Genomic DNA, 27,447 nt, shown 5'->3' with positions numbered 1-27,447 from the left:
AGAAAATTCAGTTTTTGACTAGAGGTTGTGATTTTTCTAGTTTTAAAAAGAAACATGAAACATAAAATTTTATATTGAAGTATAAGATTTTGTAATGATCAAAAATGAATTGACTATGTTAGATATATGGGTTGGCCCAGACTTTCCATAAGCTTAGGTACTTCTGCTATGAATTGTGTTATATATACACAGCTTTTCCTCATTTTTGGATTATTTTACTGGGAAGTCACGTTTGCACTGCATTTTACAAAGGCATAGACAATTTGGGGTGATGTTTACCTGTGTGACACCTTGGGTTTGATCTCCAGTACCAAAAATAGATTTGGCTTTCCAAGTAGTGTGTGGGAGTGTGTGTGGCCACCCAAGGCAGCCATTGACCTGGATATGGGGACCTGGCAGTTCAGTGCCTGGACCAAGGCTGCAGTGCCTCCTGGGGTCACTAGGACCATATCTGACCATGTTGGGGTGGGGAGCTCATGTCATGCAGGCACTTAAGCCCATTCAGCTCTCTCCATGGTCCTCTGTTTCACTTTTATTTATTCCCTTCATTCTCCTTATTGTTTTGTTACTACAATCTTGTGACCTGATACCAACTTGTCTTTTCCCCCTTGTATATGTCATTTATTAATAGCACCTTCCTTTCCTCTTGGTCATCTTTTCCATTTTTTCCACCAGTCCTCTATCCCTTCCCCATTTGTTTTCTTAATTCTCATTGTTCTGTCTATACTCTTGTGCTGAAACTTACATGCAGTCATTTTATTTACAACTATTTCTGTACTGCTTACCTTTAATAACACAGTTTACTGTATATCTGTTGTAAACTAGATTTTTGCCAATCACTTATAATCACGGTGTATTTCTTAGTTCTTAACCTTGTCGAATCTTAGTCGCTTCTAGACACAGATAAAAGGTTCTGGTGCTGGAGGCATCTTCTGTTGAATAGCTGATAGTGGAATAGCAGAGCTAGATGAATGATTATAGTATTTTGTGATAAAGATCTTTTTAGTGATTGTTAGCAGTGTAGTGCTTTTCATGCATTTTTACATTCTCGGCTGTAATACATTGTTTTATAAATGGAAACATTGAAAGTTTCCTATTCTGTTACTTTTACTTTTTTTTTTTCTTGTTTTCTTTTGGGTTTTCTTAGGCTACACCTGGATGTATTCAGGGGTCACTCCTGATTGTGCCTGGAGAACCATAGGCAGTGGTTGTGATCCAAGTGCATTGGTCCCATGTGTAGGCAGGCCCAAACCCTGTGCTATCTTCTCCAATTCAGTTTTTCTCTTTTTTTTCTTTGGTTATGAGAATGTGAATATTACAGCACCACACCTGCCACCAAAGTGCCAGTGTCTTCCTGCTGGTGTTGATAGACCCCTTTCCCTCCACCCACACACTCTTTCTTGATAACAAGTCTGTCCTCAAAGTGTAAGGATTTGTTTTCATTGGATATTATCTATTCCCTTGTTTTGATTCTTTATATGAGTGAGGTCTTTCAGGGTTGAATATTTTTGTTCCTCTGTTGGTTTATTTGATAGAGCTTTTTGGGGAGGGGGACGCATACAGATGCTCACTACTGAGCCTCATGATTAGTCCTTCTCATCTTAAAAATTTTACTGCTTTGCTCTGGGTTGTACAGTGAACATTTTAATTTCTCAGTATATTTTCTAGTGATATTAGACCACTTTACATATAGGATTTTGAGCAATTAGATTATGGTGTGCCAAGGGTACTTTTGTGTGTGTTTGTGTATATTGTATGTGTGTACACAGACACATATTTGTGTATATGCCTGTGCACACGTGCACACACATGTGCATGCACACACACGTGTGTATGTTTGCTATTTAATAAACTTCCAGGTTTAAATTTTTCACCAAATATAGGAAATTTATGGCCTGTATTTCATAAAATATTTTTTTGTTCTTCATTGTTTTTCAGACTATAATTATAAACATATTAGGTATTCTATGTTATATTAGGTGTATTAGGTATTTAAGGTCATTGGACACTTTTGCTATCCCCAGTTTTTTTCTATTGCTTTGTCTCCAGTTTCATGAATCCTTTCTTCTGTATGTAATGTCTAATTTGAAACTTGTCTAATTCAGTATATTTTTCATTTTAGCCCATTTTAGTTTTCATCTCCAGAAATTTTATTTGGATCTTTTCGTTCTTCCAATTTATCTAACAATTTGACTTTTGGGAATACCATTAAACTGATGTTTTATTTGTTGGTTTATAGAGTGTTAGTCATGCCAGAGTCCAGTTCTAAACATTTTGGTCAATCTTAAGAAAGACACCTTAAAAGGGATCCAGCCAAACTTTTATTATATGGTGTGAATTAGGAGTCTGATTTCAGTTTTTTGCATGTGGTGATCCAGTTTTCCTAGCACTATTTGTTGAAAAGCTTTCCCTTCTGTTTAATGCACTTTGTCATTAATAACTAACTGCCTTTATATATGAAGGTTTATCTCTGGTGTCTCAATTTTTCACAGTTGGTTTTGAAGTCTGAATTAGTCCACTGCCACCCTTTTGAGTACTAGAGTTTCATATTGTAATAGTAAGTGGGGAAGTCATTACATGCGTTCATATCAGCTCTATTATGGAGTTTTCTGTCCTTTCTGTCAGAGTAGGCTGATCCTTGTTCGTGTTTTATTTGCTTCTTTTATACCGTGTAAATATTTGCCTTAAGGTATCTCTACCTAACCTTTTCTTTCCTCATAAGCTCCTTGTGGACTATAATAACATTGATAATCGATTCTCTGGCCTTTGCATAGTGTCTTGTCATGTACCAGGCACTTAAATGTATTGAATGTTTAAGAAATCAGTCAGGAGCCAGAGAATAGCATAGGGGTTAAGTTGCTTACCTTGTATCTGATTTGATTTCTGGTACCACATATGGTCCACACTAGCATCATCAGTGTGATCTCTAAGTGCAAAGTCACGAGTGAGCCCTGAGCACAGCAGGTATGACCCCAAAACAAAACAAATTAATTGATTATTTTTTGTCTATGTTCAGTTGTCTTATATGCATATACACAGAATATAGCATGTAGCTGAACAGTATGTGAATTGTATTTAGTTTTCTTTCAGTGTTCTTGTACAACAATTTGAGATATAGAGCATGTGGGAAGAGTTTGAGTATCTTAGTGTTTTTCAAATGATGGAGGAGATATTTTCAGGTTATAGCCATTTAAAGCATATACATAGGGAATGATGCCAACAGCTAAAAAGATGTTATGGAACAGTGAAACATTGCTTGAATTACAGCAGCCACCTCATACTCTCCCTTTCTTTTTAACTCAGATATAAAGATGTAGACCTTCATATCTATCTGATGCTTTTTCTTGCTATTGCTATGAACTGATCTGATTTTGCTTTTAGGTTACTTGTTTACTCTTACTTTTGCTTCTCTTGTTCCAAGGCTACTGCTTATGGACACTGCATATACTCCTCTTTGTTCTGAGCACATGTTTATAAAGAGATTCAGTTATAAATAAGGGCAATTCTGTGCAACAGTATCATTGACACTGGTGCCAGACTTTGTAAGACTTCTTATAGGCTGTTGTTGTTCCCCGATTTCGTGTCTTATGTTGCAATATATCAAAGTTTTTTTTTTTTTTCAAATGGTGTTGTGCCCATGCCAGGCAGTTCTCCTGGCTCTGTCCTTTGTAGTGACCCCTTGATGGTACTTGGACCATATATATTGTGCTGGGATTGAACCTGGGTTGGCCATGCATAAGGCAAGTGCCTTTCTTAACCCCTGTATTGTCTCTCTGATCCCATTTAGGTCTTAATGAACTGAAATATGGTAAACCAGACTGTGCATTAGCACTTTCCCAAGTTAATTTTCTGAAAAGGGCGTGGGCACCACCAGGGCTCAGAGCATTGTAAGTCTTTCTAGGGAGATAATATTTTACTTTATGGTAAAATATATGCTAAAACATCACCTCCTATAGTTGAAGTTTAAATACTGTTTGTTAGAATATTTTTTTGGGGTATAATGTTCACATTTGAGTTTCAAAGTCATGGTACTAAACTTAATAAGATGGTACTAAGCTTTTTTACCGAAAGAGTAGATTAACATGTGAAAGTGGAATTTCTAACTAAGAAAAATAGACATACTTTTTTTTTTTTGCTTTTGGGGTCACACCTGGCGATGCACAGGGGTTACTCCTGGCTGTACACTCAGGAATTACTCCTGGTGGTGCTCAGGGGACCACATGGAATGCTGGGAATTGAACCTGGGTTGGCTGCATGCAAGGCAGATGCCCTACCTGCTGTGCTATTGCTCCAGCCCTACACATACATTTTTATAGGCTTGTTCAGCACAGTGCATAGGGCATTTGCTTTGCACGTGGCCAACCCAGGTTTGATTCTTCGGTCCCTCTTGGAGAGCCCGACAAGCTACTGAGAGTATCTTGCCCGCATGGCAGAGCCTGGCAGGCTACCCGTGTTGTTTTTGATATGCCAAAAACAGTAACAAGTCTCACTATAGAGACAATACTGGTGCCCACTCGAGCAAATCGATGAGCAATGGGATGACAGTGATACAGTGATACACTTCATAATAAAATGGAGTGTTATAAAATATTCTGGTCCTTTGAATATAGGATGGAAATTAACTTTTGCATTATTAATCTGGAAAGCATTTATGTATCTGAGAATGTAGGAATTAAAAAAATTTAGTCACCATAAAATTACAAGGATATCCATGATTGAGTTTCAGGCATATAATGTTTCAGCACTAGTCCCTTCACCAGTACAAGCATAGGAATATTGACATTAGCACAGTTATCCAGAACTAATAGTCTTCCAGAGACTGAACCTCAGCAGACACCACAACTCAAACTTGTAAGCACTTTGAGCACTGTATCTACATAGAGCAGACCTCAGTGATCATAATGAACAAGCAGAGTTGCCAGGCTTACATAGCAGAGCTCCCAGCTCATGCTGGGGACATGTGGGGCTCTGGGGATTTGATCTTATGGCCAGATACTTGTAAGGCTGTTGCTTTAGTCATGGTGTTATTCCTCTGGGCCCTCTGTTTTAAGAGTCATATTTATTTTTACCACTTAGTCAGATATTAATGATTTTAAAAAATTGTATTTATGCAGTACTTTTAATGTGTAAAAGATTTCTGTCAGTTTATATAATAATTATGTTTAGAATTTACATTTTTATTTATTTATTTTTTTGCTTTTTGGGTCACACCCGGCTATGCACAGGGGTTATTTCTGGCTCATGAACTCAGGAATTACTCCTGGCAGTGCTCAGGGGACCATATGGGATGCTGGGAATCAAACCCAGGTCGGCTGCATGCAAGGCAAATGCCCTACCCGCTGTGCTATCGCTCCAGCCCCTAGAATTTACATATTTATTATTTTATGAGTGAATAAATTTTCTTGCTAGAGGTGCATATATAACTAATATATAAGTATTAAGACTGAAACAGGATTTCCTTTATGTGGAGGGGGATGATGGATAGTTCGGGTGCAAGTGGCCATTTTCAGGGACTGTTCCTGGCCCTCTGCTCAATACTTAATCTTGGTGGTGATGCCAGGGATTTGAATTGGGGTTGGGCACTTGCATCTCCTTCACTATCTCTCTGGCCCCCAAACAGGATTTCTTTCTCTAAATTTTGTATTTTCTTTTGAGTCTGTAGAATATATAAAGTAGAAAATGTACTTTCTGTTTTCTAGAAGCTTGCTTTGAAGTGAAGAAATAGAAAATTCAGGCTGAAAAAGCACATACACAAAAGTATAGGTGAAGAGCACTGGACTGGGAGTTATAGGGCTGACAGCTGTTCTTCTTTAACTAGTTGCATGAAAATGAGCATACTTAATCAAAGTGAAAGTAAAGTGAAATTTATTAGTTACACAGGCGGGGGGGGGGCTAAGGGTGGGGGGGTTAGGGGTGTGGGGGGGCGGGGTGGAGCTATACTGGGATTCTTGGTGGTGGAATATGAGCACTGGTGAAGGGATGGGTATTTGAGCATTGTATAACTGAGATTTAAACCTGAAAAGTTTGTAACTTTCCACATGGTGATTCAATAAAAAATTAAAAAAAAAAAAAGAGCATACTTTAGTATCTTTCTCCTTAGTTTTAGAGGGATATAGTTCAAATTTAACACTAAGTTTAAGGTGCACATGGGTTGATTTGGTAGAAATATATATATCTCTACCAAATCATCCTCTCTCTATATATATATGTATATATATATAAAACACTTTATTGTTTTATAACAATATAAAATAACAATAAAATTATTCTTTATTTCACATAATTTCAATTTTTGCTGATGGGGTAGTAATGATACAGCGTATTTTTTGAATGATATATTGTACTAGAGCTGTACATTCTCTTCTAGTTCTAAGATGGTATAATTCTGTGAAACTGTGACTTTTCTTTATTAAATGTATATTTGGGGGGATGAGGGAGGGCAGAGGGCTTGTGACTATTCCAACAGTGACCTCTGGTGGTGCTCAGGAGCCCATATGTGGTTTTGGAGACTTGAACTAGGGTCAGCTGCATGTAACATGTAAGATGAGTTTCTTATCTTCTGCACTATTTCCGCAGCTGTGAATGTTTACAATTTTTATAGTTATAACAATGGAAAGGCCAGAATACCTTTTATTCTTCTTATTAAATAGTAGCCTTAAGGTTGAAGGAATAGTACAGGGATTAAAGGTTTTACCTTGCCATGCATTCCCGCATGGCATATTATCCCTTGAGTACTGCCAGAAACCTGAGCACAGAGCCAGGAGTAGCCCAAGTACTGCCCTCCTCCTATCCCTCCCCCCCCCCCCCCCGGCTTACCTTGAAGAAAAAGGCCTAATTATCTGCAGTCTTGTGAAAAATATAATATTATAGTGACAGCTAAGTTGAATAACTGTCCAAACTATTATGAAAAAAGAAAGGAATGGAAGGAAAGGAAAAGAGATGTGGCTAAGTATATCTTTAATAATTCTTCCTGGTCTGAAAGGAAGTTTATCCTAGAAATTTGTTGTCTTTCAGACTGTTTTGAAGTCTGTGTTCTCTATGGAAGCTTATTTATATTTTAACTGTTTTTATTCTGTTCATTTTGTCTAGCCAATTCTATCTTAAACAGTGAGGAAACTTTAATGTTCCTGTTTAATCTTTTTATCTTTGAGCTTCTAGTTCATTTAAATGCATGTGGTTTAAGAGAGCAAGAAATAGCTATAAAGTTGTTTTGGCCTTGAAGGTAAAAATTCCTGTTGATTGTACCCTCAATTAGAAGAAGGTTCTTTTATATTTAATTCTTTTGCTTTTTATCCCCATTTCCCTCTCTTTGCAGAAAACCTTTCTTTTCCAAGCAGAAGCTTTTTTACTTCATCTATATACATGAATACATGAGTTGAATTTAATTATCACCCCAAGAATCATTTCTATCTTAGCTCATTTTAGTAACATTGTTTGCTTATGAACTGCCTCAGAGTTTTTCAGAAAGAAATTTTGAAGAGCTTATTATTCCTTACATAGAACACTTGTATTTTTAAATGTTAAAATTATATAAGAAAATGACTTCTTAACCTTCAAACTTTGTAATTTTTAAATATTTTTAATTATGAAGTTAATTTTTTTAACAACTTTGAAATATAATTCACATCTATCACTTAAATGTTTATCTTTTTAACTTATTTTAAGTCATCATATACATTTTTTAGCTTTTCAACTAAAAGGTGAGGTTTTATTAGGTTAGTTTTTTTTTTTTTTTGGTAGGGATCAAACCTAGGCCCTCACTAGTTCAAAGCATTATACTCTGCCACTGGACTTTCAACAGAAAATTATTAATATGATTTTCTAACCTTGAAATGATCTATTTAAGAAAGTTTGACAAAATGCTGGAAAAAAAGGAAAAAATCATGTGTTAAACTCTCTCCCCCTCTCTTCTCTCTCTTTCTTTCTGTGGATCAAGATAGTTTTTATGGTTGAAACTTGTTTAGAAAGATGTAAAAGGAGAGAAAGAAGGAAAATGTGTTCAAGAGCACAGACTTCTCTAGAGTGAAAGTAAGTGAGCAAAGAAGCAGAGATAAGCAAGCAAGCTCTGTGTTCAAGGGAGAACACAGACATGAAGAGCAAGCCAAACCTTTTCTCTTTTTAAAAACATTTTTTCATATTTTATATGTACTTGATTTTATTCTATAATTTCATTCTGTAATTTTCAGTTGCTATAATGGGCTGGAGCAATAGCACACCGGATAGGGTGTTTTCCTTGCACACAGCTGACCCGGGTTCGATTCCTCCGTCCCTCTCAGAGAGCCTGGCAGGCTACTCAGCTCACTCTGGTGATGCTGAGGTCCTCGAAGACTACATGACAGCTTTTATCTGTGCTCTGAGAAAGCCAGTGTCTGTATAAGAATTTCACTACCTTGAGAACCATACGGTAATGGAACCCAAGCTAGCCAAATGGAGATGACAGGTAGAGAAGATATTGTTTATGTGAATGAAGTATCCCTATACTGTCCAGATTAGTGTCGTTGTTAGCTGAGTGCCATAGAAAGCAGTGATAACTGCATAGAGCCTGAATAATTAAACCCCAGAATTGTGAGAAGTAGCAAGTTATCTGAAACCAGGATGTTTAGGGGATGTTTTCTTCTTCATCAAGATGGTAAGTGACATGCCAGGCAAAGTAATTTTTAAGTATCCAGACTACCATCCACATAGAAATATCAGAGAATAGTGTTCTTACAAAACTTTCCTTAGGAATCTGATAGGCAGTGCACTTGAGACTACCACCATGATTATAGAGACATCAGTGAAAGGACTAATGATGACCATTAGAACCAGGATTAAATGTGGGATATATAAATGAGTGAAATATAATGGCTCCATATTTTGATAAATAAAGTGTATTGTAGAAACCTGTGGGAGAGTGCAGAAAATTTTTTTGAAAACTATATTCAGCCATTATATATGTATATATATGTGTGTATATATATATACATATATATATATATATATACATATATGGCTTTTTGGGTCACACCTAGCGATGCACAGGGGTTACTCCTGGCTCTGCACTTAGGAATTACTCTTGGCCGTGCTCGGGGGACCATATGGTATGCTGGGAATTGAACCCGGGTTGGCTGTGTGCAAAGCAAACGCCCTACCCGCTGTGCTCCATCCCCTCAGCTATTATATTTTTATTGTTGTATTGGTTTGTTGGACTGGAGCAATAGTACAGCGGATAGGGTGTTTACCTTGCACTCAGGTTGACCCGAGTTTGATTCCTCCGTCCCTCTCTGAGAGCCCAGCAAGCTACTGAGAGTATCCCACCTGCACGGCAGAACCTGGCAAGCTATTCGTGGCGTATTCGATATGCCGAAAACAGTAACAACATATCTTACAATGTAGACATTACTGGTGCCCGCTCAAGCAAATCAATAAACAATGGGACGACAGTGCTATAGCACAGTGCTGTTGATTTGTTACTAAGATGTTTTCTGTGAAGAAAATGAATACTTTTAATTCTAATTTTATTTCTCATAATTTTATTTCTTTGAGAGCCAAGAGTCTCAGTATAGAAAAAATTAGAGATACATATAATTTTGAAAATCAAGCCCATTTTTCTCATTTTGATTTACATTTATATTTTTCCCGTTTTTAGTGAAGTACTGTGATTTACAATGCTGTTAATGGTTCATGCATACATTATTTCAACACCACACCCTAGTTATCATTTTAGTTGAAAGTATTGGTATGAATTCATGAGATACTTTGATTTTATTTTAAAATGTATATATATTATATTTGTATATATGTATATGCATGATGTTAATTTGAGAATGTTTTATGTGTATTGTGTAACAAAGCAGATGAATATTTATGTGATATTTTAATTCTAGAATTTCCTAGCAATATCTACTGAAAAGGACCAGAAATAAGCAAAGATCATTTACAGAAAATGATTTTGAATTGCTGTCTCCTTCTGAAAAACAACAGGGATTCTTTGAGAAATCTTTCATTCCTGAGGCATGAATTGTGTGAAATTATTTTAGGCTGTTTTTATTCCACATACCTACTACTACTAGAATCATGACCAAAAAACCAGAAGCTCATTTGAGGAGCTCTAGGTTGACCAGCTATCCCAGTGTTAATACTGCAAAGTCTCATGTCCCAGGAAATGTCTCAGTCCCAGGGAAACAGGTGAAACTGCTAATCCACTGAGACTCTCAATGGCAAAAAAATGGACAGTTTAAACATCTAAAAGGATAAGAGCTGTAGTTGATTAGTGCCTTTCAATATGTTTAAATCTTTATGATTTATGACTATTAGTTCATAATCGAATTGCTCGAGCGGTCTCAGTAACCGCTCCATTCGTCCTATCCCTGAGATTTAAGGAGCCTCTCTTTACTCGGCCTTCCCAACGATGCCACATTGGAGGCTCTTTCAGGGTCAGGGGAATGAGATCCAGCTGGTTACTGGCTTTGGCATATGGATACACCATGGGAAGCTTGCGAGGCTGTCCCATGTGGGCAGGAAACTCTCAGCAGCTTGCTAGTTTCTCCCAGAGGAAGAAGCAGGTTATAAGATATCGATTCTGGGAGCTTGCTTTTAAGTCTCTGGATGTTGGCCATTGATGGGATTATACACACCTGGGTTCCTCTGCCAGTACCTTCATGCATGAGGCCTGTCCGAACATGTGGACAGGGGCCTTGAGCATGGCTGTGGCTAGGTTTCGGTGGTCTTGGGCCGCCGGGAGCTCTGCTTGGGGCGGGGAGGGAAGCTGGAGCCCATTCCCTCCGAGGGGCCCCGGGGAGGACAGCAGGAGACTCTGTTCATAATCACATCTAAGTAAATGTTACTAACTATTCATCTTTCATGGATATTAGAAAGTAGTCCCCAACAAAGGAAAGAGTCAAGTATTGGGGCCAGGAAGATAGCTCCAAGGACTAGAATGCTCGTTCTGTGTCCGGGTACTTGAGGTTAGCCTTACCTGTTTTACTGAGTATAGCAAGCCAGGAGTAGCCCCCTAGCAAACTGGATATGGCACAAACAAAGAATACATATATTTATGTATTTGTATATGTGTGTATGTTTGTGTGTGTAGTTTTAAAAATTCTTATTGTATGCACATTACCACTGGGTGAACAAATAGCACATGAGACCAAGTTTCTTTAAGGAGAAATCTTATATACTAAAAAAAAAATGATAAGAACTGGAATATCATTTTCTGATCATTGTGTTATACTGGGTTTTAACATTGAAATATCTTAGCTGCTAACAGCACCAAAACAGGAAAATATTAAATGTTTTTAAACACACTACTACCTAAGGAATAAATCTTTTTTTTTTTTAATTAAAAAAAAATTTAAATTGAATCGCCATGTGGAAAGTTACAAAGCTTTCAGGCTTAAGTCTCAGTTACACAATGCTCAAATACCCATCCCTTCACCAGTGCACATATTCCACCACCAAGAACCACAGTAAACCTCCCCCCCCACCCTCCACCCCCCAGCCCCCCAACCCCCCACCCCGCCTGTGTAGCTGATAAATTTCACTTCTAAGGAATAAATCTTGCTAGATATAGTAAACCTGAATTTGATAAAATTGCACTTATACAGTACTATAATATGCCACATATATGTATATATGTATATATTTATATACATGTACTAAAATATACATAGAAGACAGAAGAATATGGAAAGTAGTATATGGGAATGAAATTACCAAAACTCAGTCTGGAAAATTCTTTAGGACAGATGATGTAATAATTACAAAGAATAAGAGATGGTGAGAGAGGGGCTGGGGCAATAGCACAGCCGGTACGTTGTTTGCTTTGCATGTGGCCAACCTGGGTTCGATTCCCAGCATCCCATATGGTCCCCTGAGCACTGCCAGGGGTAATTCCTGAGTGCAGAGCCAGGAGTAAACCCCTGTGCATCGCTGGGTGTGACCCAAAAAGCAAAAAAATTAAATAAAAAAGATGGTGAGAGAATCTGGTTTTAAAAAGGTAAAAAATAAATGACAGCATTCAGGCATATGAATTTGATTTAAAAAAACCCATAAAAGTAAGAGAGTAATTATTATTATAATGTAGTTCCGGGTAGGAGAGGTTACACAGAGGGTTTCTGTGGTGACTGACATGGTTCTGTCTCTTGATCTGCAAAGCGATTCTGCTTTCATTTTGTACTAATTTCTTTATATGGTTTTCTAGGTTTGCACCATCTTGAGATAATGCAGACATTCCCTGTATTCTCTGTTATAAGAGGAAAGACCTCATTCCCCCACGGGTTGCCTACCCTCCCCTCACACAGCATCCTTTCATGGGGTGGTACATTTGTTGGAATTTATAAGTTGACATTGGCACATTATCACCCAAAGGCCACATTGGAATTCTTACTTGTTGGAGTACATTCTGGTTTGGACAAATGGAAATGATGTGTACCTATCATTATAGTATCATAGTGTTTTAATTGCCCTAAAAGTACTCTTATAATATTCTGTTCCCCATCCCACCTACCAAACCCCTGGAAACCACGAATCTTTTAGTCTCCATAGTCTTCCAGATTGTCATATTGTTGAAATCATGGAGTATGTTGCCTTCCCCAGATTAGCTTCTTTCACTTAATTGTGTACATTCAGAATTTTTCCACGTCTTCTCAAGATTTGATAACTTATTTCTGTTTTTTTTTTTCCTTTTGCTTTTTTGGGTCATACCTGGTAATGCCACAAGGGTTACTCCTGGCTCTGCACTCAGGAATTACCCCTGTCGGTGCTCAGGGGACCATATGGGATGCTGGGAATTGAACCTGGGTTGGCCGTGTGCAAGGCAAATGCCCTGTGTGCTATCACCCCAGCCCCAACTTATTTCTATTTAGTGCTGAATTTGTATTTTTGTGTGTGTGTTTTTGGTCCATATCTGGCAAATCTTTGCACTCAGAAATCATTCCTGGCAGTTCTCGGGGGACCATATGGGAAGCTGGGGAACAAACCCAGGTTGGCTGTGTGCAAGGCAAGTGCCTTATTTGTTATACTATCTTTCCAGACCCTGAATTTTTATTTTATTTGTATTGTTTGTATTGCATTTTATAATAAAAGTCAAAATATTTTTAATAGGAAAGCAAATTGATTGGAATGGAGGCAGCTATTTTAGGAAATAGTGAGATTTGATACCTGGTAGATTATCTAACTTGTTGACTGAGAATTTTATCAAATGATATTTTGATAAGATTTGACATATTCTGTTAATAGAGTTTATTAAAATTTGGAGTTTATTGAAAATGGCTGGATTGCTGAAAACTGCTTTCAAGGATATAAATCTGGCAGGATGGATTTCAGTAAGAGATTGGAAAGCTAGCCAGGAGACCACAATGTTATGGGGAAGAGGATAAAGATTTGTATTTTGGTTGATGCTTGTGAAAATAGATATAAAGTAATTCATTATATAACAGAAGAATAATCAATAATACTTGGTGACAGAAGAAGTCTGGGAAAATAAAAGCATAAGAAATAAACAGATTACAATTTTGAGGACATATTATTTATTAGATAGGTACTGAGAAATTTTGCAAGATTAATTCTAGGTGATTATATACTAAAGTCGTATCTGGCATTTCTCCTTAAGTTTTATTTAGAATCCAAGAGGAATGGTTGCTAGGGATTCTACATTTCAAATGATTTATCTAAAAATGCATTCTGACAAGTAAGAACTGTTCACAGTGGTGGTTTTTAGTAAGTGTGTGCGTGATTGGAAAAGAGATAAGAGGATAACTTTTAATCTTATGTCCTTTGAATTTCTGCTTGTATTACCTATCAGAAAATAATACTTAATTAAAAGATGCTCAAATCTTCCTGATTGCGCAGGGAAATTCTTATTTGGCATTCTTTTTACCTTAAGTATTCCAGACTGTTAAGAAAAGCATGTGATAAACATGTTCAATATGGTTGTTTTTCACTTTGAAATGTTTGAAACATCATATTTTGCATTATATACTTACACGACATATGAATTTTTTTGTGCATTTGAATGCAATATATATATGAGTATTGCGGCCAGGGAGATAGTACAACAGGTATGTCGCTTACCTTGCATGCAATCCATTCAGGGTCGATCCCCAGCATCCCAAATGGTCCCCTATTTACCCCCAGGAGTAATTCCTGAGTGTAGAGCCAAAAGTAACCCCTGAGCATCGCTGGGGGTGACCCCAAAAGCAAAACGAAACCAAACCACAATATGTGTGTGTATATTATGACTTAATGGTACATGAGTTTGTGGGTCTGGTGTATCTATATGTTTTATTTAAGAAGAAAAAAATGTGGCTGGAGTCTCAGGGATTCTGTTTCTTTTGCTTTTTATTCTTATTGTTGTTGGTTAGATCTTTCCCTCATTGATGGATGTTCTTGCTTCTCTTTTAGCTTTAGGGCCATTCAGTGATGGTGCTGGTACAGTTGTTTCTTCCTTTTGTCACTAATGAGGCTGAAGTTCACTGCATGTCTGTTGTTGCATCTGGTGCCTCTCTCCTTAACCTCTCCTGTGAAGTAACAAGGGATTGTCCTGAATTACATGAGTCCTTAACTTGTGTCTTGCTGTTCTTGAGAGGTGAAAAACACCCACTATGAAATCTGGTAACAGAATGGGAGTAGGTAGTGACATACAATGATAGATTTTTGATTTGTTTGCATTTTTGGGCCATACCTGGGACTGGAGCGATAGCACAGCGGATAGGGTGTTTGCTTTGCATGTGGGCCGACCTGGGTTCGATTCTTCCGTCCCTCTTGGAGAGCCCGGAAAGCTACCAAGAGTATCCGCCTGCATGGCAGAGCCTGGCAAGCTACCCGTGGGGTATCCCATATGCTAAAAACAGTAACAACAAATCTCACAATGGAGACATTACTAATGCCCGCTCAAGCAAATCGATGAACAATGGGATGACAGTGCTACAGTGCAGTACTACCTGGGAGTACTCAGGGCTTACTCCTAGTGGACCTCAGGATGATGGGGATCAAGCAACCTGAGTCCACCCTCTGGATTATCTTTCTGACCCTGCTTTAAAAAATACAGTTTTTTAAAATAGTTTGTAATTAGTGTAAAAATTTAGGAAATACTAAGATGGGAATGTTTATTTTTTATAGCCTTAGGGAAATTGGAAGAACTTTTTGGTCTTTTTCATAAGAGACCTAGAAAAGAGAAACCAGGATAGGAAACAATAGATGACTGTAGTAGAAAGCTAAGTAACACTGTGTTTATCAGTATTTTAGCTGCACACTGGCAACACCAGAGGATATTTTGAAAAATACACTTTGTTCCTGTCCTAGAGATTTTGAGTTGTTTAGGAAATTTAGCCTGGGCATTGGAACCCTTGAGCCTATCCTAGAATTTTATAAACTTTCAAGACTGAACCTCTCTCTAGAGAAGAAAGCTAGTCCGGGACTGAGAAGAGATCCTAGGGTTCCTAGCACTTCATTCCCAAATTCTCTCCACTTGGGATGAATTAGTTTGTTGTGAATGATTTCTAAAACTTGACTTATGTTTTTGGTTGGTGGATTATGAAAGTTGTTTGAAAGAATCTTTAGCATCAGGATTGAATGGACAGATATTTTCTTTTTTAAAATTTTTTTTAGCTGAATCACAGTGAGATACATGGTTACAAGGTTGCTCATGATTGGGTTCCAGCTATATAATGTTTCAATATCCATATCTTTTTTAATTATTTTTTTTAATTGAATCACCATTAGATACAGCTACGAAGCTTTCATGTTTGAGTTTCAGTCATATAACGATCAAACACCCATCCCTCCACCAATGGCACATTTTCCACCACCAATATCCCTAGTATCCACCCCCCCCCCATTATACCCCTCTTCCTGCCTCTATGGCAGATAATTTCCCCCATACTCTCTCTCTACTTTTAGGCATTATGGTTTGCAGTATGATAATAAGAAGCTATCGTGTTTGGTCTTTTATCTACTTTCAGCACACATCTCCCATCTGGAATTATCCCTCCAACCATCATTGACTTAGTGATTCCTTCTCTATTCCAGCTGCCTTCTCCCCTAGCTCATGAGGCAGGCTGCCAACCATGGAGCAATATTCCTGGCCCTGTCTCTACTGTCCTTGGGTATCAGTCTCATATTATGTTATTTTATATCCCACAAATGAGTGCAGTCATTCTATGTCTGTCCCTCTCTTTCTGGCTAATTTCACTTAGCATGATAGTCTTCATGTCCGTCCACTTACATGCAAATTCATGACTTCATATTTTCTAACAGTTGCATAGTATTCCATTGTATAGATCTACCAAAGTTTCTTTAACCAGATGTCTGTTCTCGGGCACTCGTATTGTTTCCAGATTCTAGCTGTTGTGAACAATGCTGCAATGAACATACAGGTGCAGATGTCCTTTCTCCTGTGCGTTTTTACACCTTTGGAATAACCAACACCTATCCCTTCACGAGTGTATATTTCTTACCACCAGTGTCCCCTATTTCCCTCTTGCCCCCACCCCACCCCTAACTGTCTGCCTTGGTGGCAGACACCTCTCTCTCTCTCTCTCTCTCTCTCTCTCTCTCTCTTTCTCTTTCTGTTTCTCCCTTTCCTTTTGGGCATTATGATTTGCAATACAGGTCCTGAAAGATTATCATGTATATCTCTTTACCAACTTTCAGCACTCAGTGGGGAGATGTATTTAGTATTAAGCAGATGTCACAGATTTGTCATGCCTCACTCTTATACTATTTACACAGGTTGCCTGTGATTTGCTTCGGAGAATAATTCGCATCTTGTATCTCAGTAAGAGACTCCAAGGACAACTCCAAGGGGGCAGTAAAGAGATAACAAAAGCTGCTCAGAGTCTTAATGAACTTGGTAAGTCATGTTTCTTTTCTTAAAAAGTTAGAATTTTAAGGATCTTTGTAGATTTTGGTTAAAGTTTTACAATTAACAAATATCAAGCATATCTGTTTAATAATTTCTTTGTACAACACTACGTTTTACAGAGTGGGCAGGTGTAATTAGTTGATGTATATATATTTTTTAGGAATGTTGCTTTCAAAGTTTATGTACTGAAATTAGTCTTTTCATACATAGACTGTGAATTTTAGCATGTAAATTCATATTACTCAGTAAAATCACAATACAGAATAGTTCTACCACTTCTAAATTCTCTCAAGATATTCCTTTATCATATCACCATTTTATTTTTTATGCTGGTAACTACTGTTAAGTTCTCCATTTCTGTAACTTTGTCATTCAGAGAGTGTTGGACAAATGATATCATAAAGACTTCTTGTATTCAGAATAGATACTGTTGAGATTTATTCAAGTTTTTCTGTATATCACAGCGTGTTACTTGTTGTTTGGGATACCATTGGATAGTTATACTATAATTAGCTTGTTGATTTATTGGTAAAAGGAAATTTGAACTGTTTTCAGTTTTGGGAGATAATAAGCAGAGCCACTTGCATTAATAAGCATTTGAGTGCCAGATTTTATGTGAATTGAAATTTTGATTTCTCTAGGAGAAATGATATTTTTAGAATACAAACCCTATGTTTACATTATGCACTTATTTTTTGGTAAATATTTCTGAATTCCTACAGAGTGTTCATAGAACTATCTGAATTTAAGGAGATTTTTTTGGTTTTCTTCTTCATTGAGCATCTTGTAGTTTTTTAAAAGGGGACTGTTTAGTGATAACTGTGCCTTCATAGTATCAGAATGTCTTTGGCTATATCTACCTTAAATACAAAAGTCTATCTACCCTTGTTTTTTTGCTTTGAAAATAGTTAATATGCCCTCAAATATATGAAAGACATGTATTATGAGGTCTTTCAGAGTTTTCTTATCTGTATTATTTCATTTACATAGTTGTACTGTAATGTTGGACAGGAGAGATAGCACAGCAGGTAGGGCATTTGCCTTGCACACAGCCAACCTGGGTTCGATTCCTTTGTCCCTCTTGGAGAGTCTGGCAAGCTACCGAGAGTATCCACCCGCACGACAGAGCCTGGCAAGCTACTCGTGGTGTATTTGATATGCCAAAAACAGTAAACAAGTCTCACAATGGAGACATTACTGGTTCCTGCTTGAGCAAATCGATGACCAATGGGTCGACAGTGACAGTGACAGTGACATTGACTGTAATGTTTGGGCTGGAGCGATAGCACAACAGGTAAGGCATTTGCCTTGCACGCGGCCGACCTGGGTTCGATTCCTTCGTCCCTCTCCGAGAGCCTGGCAAGCTACCGAGAGTATCCCACCCACATGGCAGAGCCTGCAAGGTACCCGTGGCGTATTCGATATGCCAAAAACAGTAACAAGTCTCACAATGGAGACGTTACTGGTGCCTGCTCGATCAAATCAATGAACGACGGGTCGACAGTGCTACAGTGCTACTGTAATGTTTATTCCATAGCCTTTATTAAGGAATGTAGTATACCCTTCACAAACCATGCCTCAGAAACAGTTACAATACTCAAGTATCTTGTTTAGGCATATCATTGGGAAAATATCTAACTTGTGATTTAGCATGCTTGAAATTTATTGTATATTAAATTAATTTTTAAGCAGTGAGTAATGCTTGAGTGTTTTTTCACAGTATGTGCTAAATATAAGAGTGTAAAAAATCCTAGTATCAGCTGTTATTTTTTTACTTTATCACATTTAGTTTCTGTGCTCCAGAAATAATCTGTAGGATAATGAGACATTTAAAAAAGATACAAATTATTCCATGGTTTATTATGTATATTTATCATTACCAACATTCTTTCATAATAAAAAATTGCTCAATTTTGATTATAATTATCATCGCTTCCAAGAAAAAACAGATGCTGTAATGCCAGTGGTGATATCTTCATTTTTTTTTTTTTTAACGCTAGCGCAACTATCAATCATAGGATGATTTGGAGATTTTTATAACACAGAGTAGGAACCCATTATTATTTCAGTGAAGTGTTAACTTTCTGAAAGTTTTATGAATATTAAACGATACGAGGTTGTAGAGAAAGTATAGTTAACGGTGGAATCATCTTTGGTTTTATTTAAAATTGTATATAAAATCAAATTGATTTTATTAAAAATTTTAAAGCCTTCTAGATTATTTTCTATTCAGAATTTGTAAGTTCTTTTTATTATTAACTGTTACGGGACAGTCTTAGCATTGCTAATAAGGACAAGTCAAGAGGATGATTAAGTCTCTATAGTCGGAATTAGTTATATATAATAAAAATAATAAAAATTATCACTTAGTAATCACTATTACAGTTATACATGCGCACTAAGTGATATTTTTATAAGGGAAACATCTCTGAAATGATGAATATCTACCAGGATAGTTCTGGTTCTCATTAGAAAAAGAAAAATGGTTAAGAGTAGAAGTGCTTACACGACAGCCTCCTTGAAATTAACTTAAAACCAGTATCTCAGTTGTGAAAGTTCTTGAGGCTTGAATTGCAGTCAGTAATTAGATAAAATACTGTTACCTCGCAAAATTTCCTCATGACTCTTGGTTTAATAATCTGCTTTCTGTTAATATAGATTAGTTCCTAAAAGAATGTTCTTTCAGTGCAACCACACTGCTAATCTCTGACATTTTCGTTTATTTTTGGTGGTTCAAGATTGTTGACTGTCTTGTTTATGGTTTTTTTGTAGTCCCGTTTAGAGCTTTTTCATAGTAATGTTCTGTTCATAGTTTTCTCCTAATTGTAAAAACAGGATTTTTGCTTCCAAATGAAATTATATTTCAATATAAAATATAGATATGAATTGGAAATTTTAGTGCTCTCAAGATTTCAGTTCCTTGAATAATTTTCTACCAACCCCTCATGCTAAAACAAGCTTGCAAGTATTTTGACATTTCAAATTTATAGGTTAACATAAATTTTATATTGTCTTTCATATTCAGAGATTTTTCATTTTAAAATAGTTTATACACATATCATGTATTGTATATGAGAACTGAGTGATTTAAAATTTTTATAAATATCTAATTATTTGTGACTTATTCTAAAAAGCACTGCTAGGGAGGCAGAAGAGAAAAAAAGCAGTTGGATCATATTTTTCTGAACATGTCAATTTATGAAAATCATGATTATAATTCATTTGTCAATCAGATTGAAATGCATATAAGTAGTATAATCTACTAGGAGGTTGGTTTTAAATGAGTGAATAAGATGGAGGTTTGAATGTTAGAGAAGAGTTAGGTATGTCTGTATTTGTCAACTAAGTGTAACTACTAATGATGACTATATTACCACCACTATCAGCAGTACCACCAGCTAAGGGAAAAATTCGCCTCTCCTCACAGCATTCCTGTTTTGATTATGTTCATTTTTCATGAAGTTAAAAGAGAATAACTCCAGTCATTCTCTTACCATAAGACTTAAACGTATTTGTTTATTTAGTCAGTACTTTTTCAATGCCTACTGAATGTTCCATGTGCTATTCTAGATATTGAAGATGTATTATTAAACAAAAGCGAAACATTTTCTAGTGCTTTATAGCACTTTTATGCTAGTGGTTCCCCTAGTCATATAGGTTCCTGATGTCAGGTGCCTGTTGAATTATTAAAAGTCTGATTTCATGGCTTGATTTCTTGATCACCAATGCTTCACTCCTTTTCTTAAACGTAGTGTTTAATTGCTTCACGTAAGGGATTCCTGTTTTGGTAGCTATCCCACTTCTCCATTTTAAAAGTTTAAGAACCAAGTTTAAGATATGTACCATGTTTATGTAGTGAATATATTGGTATTTTGATTGTAGGCTGACTTTTGTTAATGACATATTTTCTCTGAAGCCTTTCTTGAATTATTAGAGATCATTTTTAAAACACGTATTGGAGCCCAGGAGATGGCATTGCGTTATCTCCCTGTAAGAGGTGGAGCACTGAAGCACCCTCAGGCCCTTGCATTGAGTTGTGTGGCCAGTTAGCTACGTATTCCTGGAGAGGCTTGCAGGTCGCCTGAGCACTGCTTGGGAGGAAAAAATCAAGAAGTAGATTATAGTCAAGCAATTGAATATGACAGAATGCATTTTTTCACTAACATTTTTCCTGAGTTTATAATTTTGTTGCTAAGTTCTGCTATGTTAATAACTTATATTATGAGGAAAAAGAAAGCCAAATGTTTCTTAAAAACATTTTTTAAAATTCTTATTTAGGAAGGGATAGTATAATTGTGTTTTTCCAATAATGTTTTTGTAGCAGTGATATTTTTCCCACTCTGCTAAAGCAAGAGCTATAAACATTTCTGATTTATGCACTGGTAAAGGTATGATTGATATCATCTCTAGTATGTAATATGTCATGGGTAATTATTAAACTAATCTATTTTGAGCTGTTTTAAAATGAGTTGGTGAGAATTTGGATTTTTTATGAAAAGTTTATTAAAATGGTTTATCGATAGGAAGATTTGTAAATGTGCCATTTCCACCTATAGTAACTTGTTTTTAATTTTTTTTTTAATACATACATAGGTGTTTTGGGGGGTGGGGGGTGGCAACTAGGACACAGGAAACTCCATGTGGTTTTGAAGCTAAAACCTAAATACATGATGATAAACATTTTCACTGATACTTGACTTATTCTCAATTACTTATGTCAGTGGATTCAGCTGCCACCAGGTGGGGGTGATGCTGTACTCAAAATGCACATGTTCAGAGTAGTGGATTGATGCTTAGGTATAGGTTTGTACGCTATAGAAACAGGATTATCACACACAGAACTACTCTTTAATTTAAAATTCTTCATTTTTTTCTATTATTTATTTTTCAAGTTAGTGTTTATTGATGTGTCATCCAAATCCTCTTTTTTTATCCCCTCTCTTTTGGATGTTTTGGCACCAAAAACTGGATGTGTACTCAGAGATCTCTCACTGGGGAGCTTGGGGGCCATGCAGTGCCAGGGATTGTGCTGGGGCCAGCGTGTGGAAAGCAAGCAGCTTAGTCTTGGTGCTGTCTCTCTGGCCTGCAAATCCTTTTCTTACAGACAGATGTTGTTTAAATTTACATTAACAAATGATACTCATACCATAGTTATGAATTTATTTTATTTGTTTTGTGTTGTATCACACTCTTAAACAATAATGCTCAGACAAAACAAGAAGCCTTTTGCACACTTTAATATTTCTATTCTTTTGACATATTTTGAAGATTGAGTATCATTTCAAGGTATATATTTTATTCCATTTGGTTGGTCAATGCTTATGGAACTCTGTACTTAAGTGCACATTATCTCTCTGAAGGAACAGTAAGTGTTTGAAAACAGTGCATTTAATTAGCAATGTACTAAAAGTTCCTATTTTGGGGGTTCTAAGGCTATTTTTTTTTAATCACCGAGAGCTACACTTACAAAGCTGTTATGTTTGAGTTTTATCATACAATGATTGAACAACCATCTCTCCACCAGTGCACATTTTCCACCACTACTGTCTCCAATATCCCTTTCCCCCAGCCCGTGTCCTACTCCACCCCCTGCCTCTATGGCAGACAGTTTTCCCTTTTACTCTCTCTCTCTCTACTTATGGGCATTATGATTTGCAATACAGATAATGAGAGGCCATCATGTTTGGTCCTTTATCTACTTTCAGCACACATCTCCATCCTGAGCGGTCCCTCCAACCATCATTGACTTAATGATGCCTTCTCTATCTCAGCTGCCCTCTCCCCAGCTCATTGTACGCTTTTAACCATGGAGCAATCTTCCTGGCTCTGTCTCTACTGTCCTTGGGTGTTAGACTCAAATTATGATATTTTATATTCCACAAATGACTGCAGTCCTTCTGTGTCTGCCCTCTCTTTCTGACTCACTTCACTTAGCATGATACTCTCCATAATCATCCATTTATAAGCAAATCTCATGACTTCATCTTTCCTATCAGCTGTATAGTATTCAATTGTGTAGATGTACCAAAGTTTCCTTAGCTAGTTATCTGTTCTTGGTCACTCAGGTTGTTTCCAGATTCTGACTATTGTGAACAGTGCTGAAATGAACATACAGGTACAGATGTCACTTCTACTGTGCTTTTTTGTAGCCTCAGGATGTATTTCCAGAAGTTGTAATCCTGGGTTATATGAAAGCTCAATTTATAGTTTTTTAGGGAATGCCCATATTGTTTTCCAAAAAGGCTGGACCAGTTGGCATTCCCACCAACAGTGAAAAAGAGTCCCTTTCTCCCCACATCCGTGCCAGGTTGTTCTTGTTCTTTTTGATGTGTGTCAGTCTCTCTGATGTGTGATGGTGTCTCATGGTTGTTTTGACTTGTGTCTCCCTGATGATTAGTGATGTAGAGCATAGGGTATTCTTTTTCATTGGATACTTCAGCAAATAGTTCTTTTTTCTTTCTTTCTTTTTTTTCTTTTTTGTTTTTTGGGTCACACCCAGCGATGCACAGGGCTTATTTCTGGCTAATGACTCAGGAATTACTCTTGGCGATACTCAGGGGACCATATGGGACTCGGGGAATCGAACCCGAGTCGGCCGCATGCAAGGCAAATGCCCTACCCGCTGTGCTATCACTTCAGCCCCTAGCAAATAATTCTTAATGTTTTTTCATTCCAGTCTAAATATCATTAGTAATATTTAAAAAGTTTAAATTTGGGGCCAGAGGGATAGTACAGCAGGTAGGGCACTTGCCTGGCATGTGATCAACTGGTGTTTAATCCCTGGCACCACATACAGTCCCCTAGCACTTCCAGGAGTAATCTCTGAGCAACATCATTGTGTCCAAATCAAAACAAAACAGTTAAAATGTATCTTAAATAGGGCTAGGGGATGGCTCTCGTCTTAGTGTACATGCCTCTCATTGCCTGGGACCTAGAGTTCCCTCCCCAACACCACATGGAACCTTTAGCGCCACAGAAAGCAGCCCTGGTTATCCCAGAACACCACCAGGTGCTGGCAACGTTGCGTAGCTGGACTCAGCACCTAACCATCAGGTCTTCATTCTACCCACTGTACTATCTCTCTGGCCCCATGAGTTAATCTTGTTGTTAAAGACTTTTGCTTCCACGTTTACAAGGGATTTTGGCCTACATTTTATTCTAATTTTGGTATTGATAGTAATAGCTGCTCATGAGTTACAAAATGTTTCTTCATCTTTTTGGAAGAGTGTGAGAAGTTTTGCTGATTAATTTTTCTTTAAATACTTGGTAGTTTTTATCAGGGAAGCCATCTATTCCAGTGCTTTTCTTTGTTGGGATATTTTACTTTCTTTTGTGTTAGGTAAATGTATTTTGTCACTGTCACTGTCATCACTATTGTCCCGTTGCTCATCGATTTGCTCGAGCGGGCACTAGTAACGTCTCCATTGTGAGACTTGTTACTGTTTTTGGCATATCGAATATGCCACAGGTAGCTTGCCAGGCTCTGTCGTGCAGGTGAGATACTCTTGGTATCTTGCTGGGCTCTCCCAGAGGAAAGGAGGAATGAACCCGGGTTGGCCGCTTGCAAGGCAAACGCCCTACCTGCTGTGCTATCACTCCAGCCCTGAGTTCATTACTAAGTATAAATATATTAACATGAAAGAAAATGTCTGATTATGTTTCTAATCAGTTTCCTCTTTGAAGTCTGCACTACTGCAGTGAAGCACCAGTGTGTCACAGTATTTGAATTTAAAAGTACCATACAGTTACCTAATGTTAAAATATAGAACTTACAAGAGGTTAAAACATACTTATTTTTTGGTAGCGGTGGGGTGGATTTGGGCCATACCTGGCAGTGTTCTGGGTTACAGACTTTTTAAGCTTTCATTTATCTATATTATTTTTGTAGGTATTTTAGTAACTATAATGTCTTTGATTTAGCACAGCCCAATTAATGTTTGTGGGGTTTGTTCAGACTAAATGTAAGGTACTTTGAAGTCCTTGTTAAATCTCACATCTGAACCTCCTTATGAGGTTTGTTTCTATTCACTGCCTTCCCCCACACAAAGTACAAGGTCCCATTTATGTGCCTGTGAAGTCATCTTTTCAGTTTTTTTAAAAAATGAACATTGTAGATAATATGTTAGTAATTCTAGCTTTGTTATATTCTCTGGAGATTGCTTTGTTGGTGGTCTCCCTGGCGGTTGTCTGGTCTCAAACTACACGCTTGTCTTTACCTTTGCTCAGTTCTTTCAGCTAATGCCTATTTGGTTCTTAACAAAACTGTCATATGCTTTATTTTTTTTTCTCTTCAGTGAAGCAAAATAGCTTTAAGGAAATTTACTTGGAGGAATGTGTGGAGAGAGAAAGAGAGAAAAACAGGTTCAAGGGAGAACAGGAGCTTCTCCATGAAGGGAAAAGCCAGCTGTCCTTCACTTTCGTGGCTAGCTATCAGCAAGAAGTCTGACGAAATTGATGCTAAAATTAATCATAGGGCTCAACTCTCTTGTGCAATTTTTTTTCTTTGAGTTTCTTTCCTAGATCCTTCTTGAATCGCTTGCTGCCCTGTCAGCCATGAGCTCTGTTTTCTTGACCCTGGGGGTTACAGGCAACAGCTTTCTTCTGTTTGAGTTGTGTTCCGTTTGGGGATGCTATCAGTTACTAATGTCAGTAAATACTTACCTTTTCAAAGTCTTTTTAAGGGTTGGGTTTCTTCTTATTTTTGCTTGTTGCTGAATTCTCTTTGATCTCTAGCCCCCTGCATGCATATTTTATTTGTTTCAATTAAAAGTATTTGGTGGGATTTGGAGGCCATACCTGATAGGTGCTCACGGCTTACACCTGGCGTTTTGCTCAGGGGTCATTCCTGACAGAACTCTGGGGACCTTTTCTAGGGCTTAGGATCAAGTGGGGTCAGCCATGTGCAAAGCCAGTGTTTTAACCCCTGTATTATGTCACAAGTCCTAGGAGCATTAATCTCTCGGTCAAAAGTTATATTTAAGGTCTTGCTTACTATTTCAATAAAAATTTATTTCTAATAGTGTGAAACAGCATATATAATGTCACAGTTAATAGACATTTAGTAGCACTGTAGCACTGTCGTCCCATTGTTCATTGATTTACTCGAGCGGGCACCAGTAACATCTCCATTGTGAGACTTGTTAGTGTTTTTGGCATATTGAATAAATATTTTTGTTTCTTAAAATACATATTTTTGTTTGTTAAAAGTAGAAGTGTTTTTTAGAAATTATTTCCAGCTACTGAAAGTATCCCACCCGCACGGCAGAGCCTGGTAAGCTACCCATGGCATATTTGATATGCCAAAGAGACATTAGTACTTAAAGATAATTTGCCAATCACATATGTGAAAGTTGGTATATTGGGAGTGATGGAGATCAAACTGAGTGCTCAGGGGTCACTTTGGCCATGCTTGGGGGAACCTGAGTTGCTGGGGATCAAACCTGAGGTACAGGGCATACGGTCCAAACTATTGAACGATCTCTTCAGCATATATTTATATGTTTATATTGTTGGCCCATTTTTCTAGGTCTGTGCTGGTATGTGTTCTCTTTTTTAGTGGGGTGTGGCGAGACTTTGGGTCACATGTGGTGGTCTTCAGGGGCTAGTCCTTGGTGCTTGGGGATCACTCCTGCAAGTGCTTTCTGGATTGCATTGCTTATGTGTAGTGTTCACTGCTCCTGTAGAGCATTAAATTGGGGCTCCAGCCTTTTGAACTATCTCCTCAGCCCAGTTCTTAAGTATTCTTTACATAATAGAGGTATATTTGCTCTACCACATATGCTCTGAGTGTGTTTCCCAGTTTATCTTATTCTTGGATTCCTACACTTCCCTTTGCCTCTCCCTCTTCCCATTGTTGTTGATGTGGTTGTGAAGACCAGGCTTCCACCCATGCCTGGCTGTGGTGCTTGCACAATTTTAGTGATAGTGCTTGCATGGAGGCCACATGTCAGCTTGCAGTGCTTACCTGTTGGGCCAACGCGCGCACTGCTGTTTGCACTCCTTTAGCAGAGGTTCCTGTCTGTGTGCTTTCTGGATGCTGCACTCCTAGTCCAGGCATGTAGGTGGGGATGCTTGTTCAGGTTGTGGTGGTCCTCATACACCTACTCGCTAGGGCTCATATCTTCTGACTGTGCGATCTTTTTAGCAGTGCTGCTTACTGGGGTTACACCCCTTTTTGTGGTGCATACACACACCTGACTGGAATTGCATGCAGGGTCGGGGATCAGAGACAGCAGAGCTGCAGGCTGATACTTGTGCATGTGCAACACTGGGGATTTGCCCATTTGACTGCGCTTGCAACACAAGCTCTAAGCCACTGTGCTGTTCTCTCTGGGTCCCTTCTTGTTTTTTGTTAAATATTATTTAAAAAATTTCAGGTGCGCCTGTCAATCATTTACTTAATGAGTTATTTTGATTCCCTATAAACTACTACAGAGATATTCACCTCTCTACTTGTTGCAATTTTTTTTTTCCTTTTTGGGTCATACCCAGTGATGCTGAGGAGTTACTCTTGGCTCTGCACTCAGGAATTACTCCTGGCAGTGCTCGGGGGACCATATGGGATGCTGGGAATCGAAACTGGGTCGGCTGCCTGCAAGCAAATG

The 27,447-nt window shown here is 37.7% G+C and overlaps 1 protein-coding gene across 1 annotated transcript in view; it reads left to right on the top strand.

The window, feature by feature from the left end:
* Window positions 1–27,447, top strand: part of COG5 (component of oligomeric golgi complex 5) — a 230,955-nt gene that overhangs the window by 18,352 nt on the left and 185,156 nt on the right. Inside the window, exon 6 of the mRNA XM_004602261.3 lies at window positions 16,711–16,831. Coding sequence (XP_004602318.2) covers window positions 16,711–16,831 — 121 coding nt within the window. The remainder of the gene's footprint in view (window positions 1–16,710; window positions 16,832–27,447) is intronic.

This window comes from Sorex araneus, chromosome 1, assembly GCF_027595985.1.
Source record: "Sorex araneus isolate mSorAra2 chromosome 1, mSorAra2.pri, whole genome shotgun sequence".
In the NCBI taxonomy this organism is placed as follows: Eukaryota; Metazoa; Chordata; class Mammalia; order Eulipotyphla; family Soricidae; genus Sorex; species Sorex araneus.
Note: the sequence above shows the minus strand (reverse complement) of the source record. Positions and strands in the feature narration are given on the sequence as shown.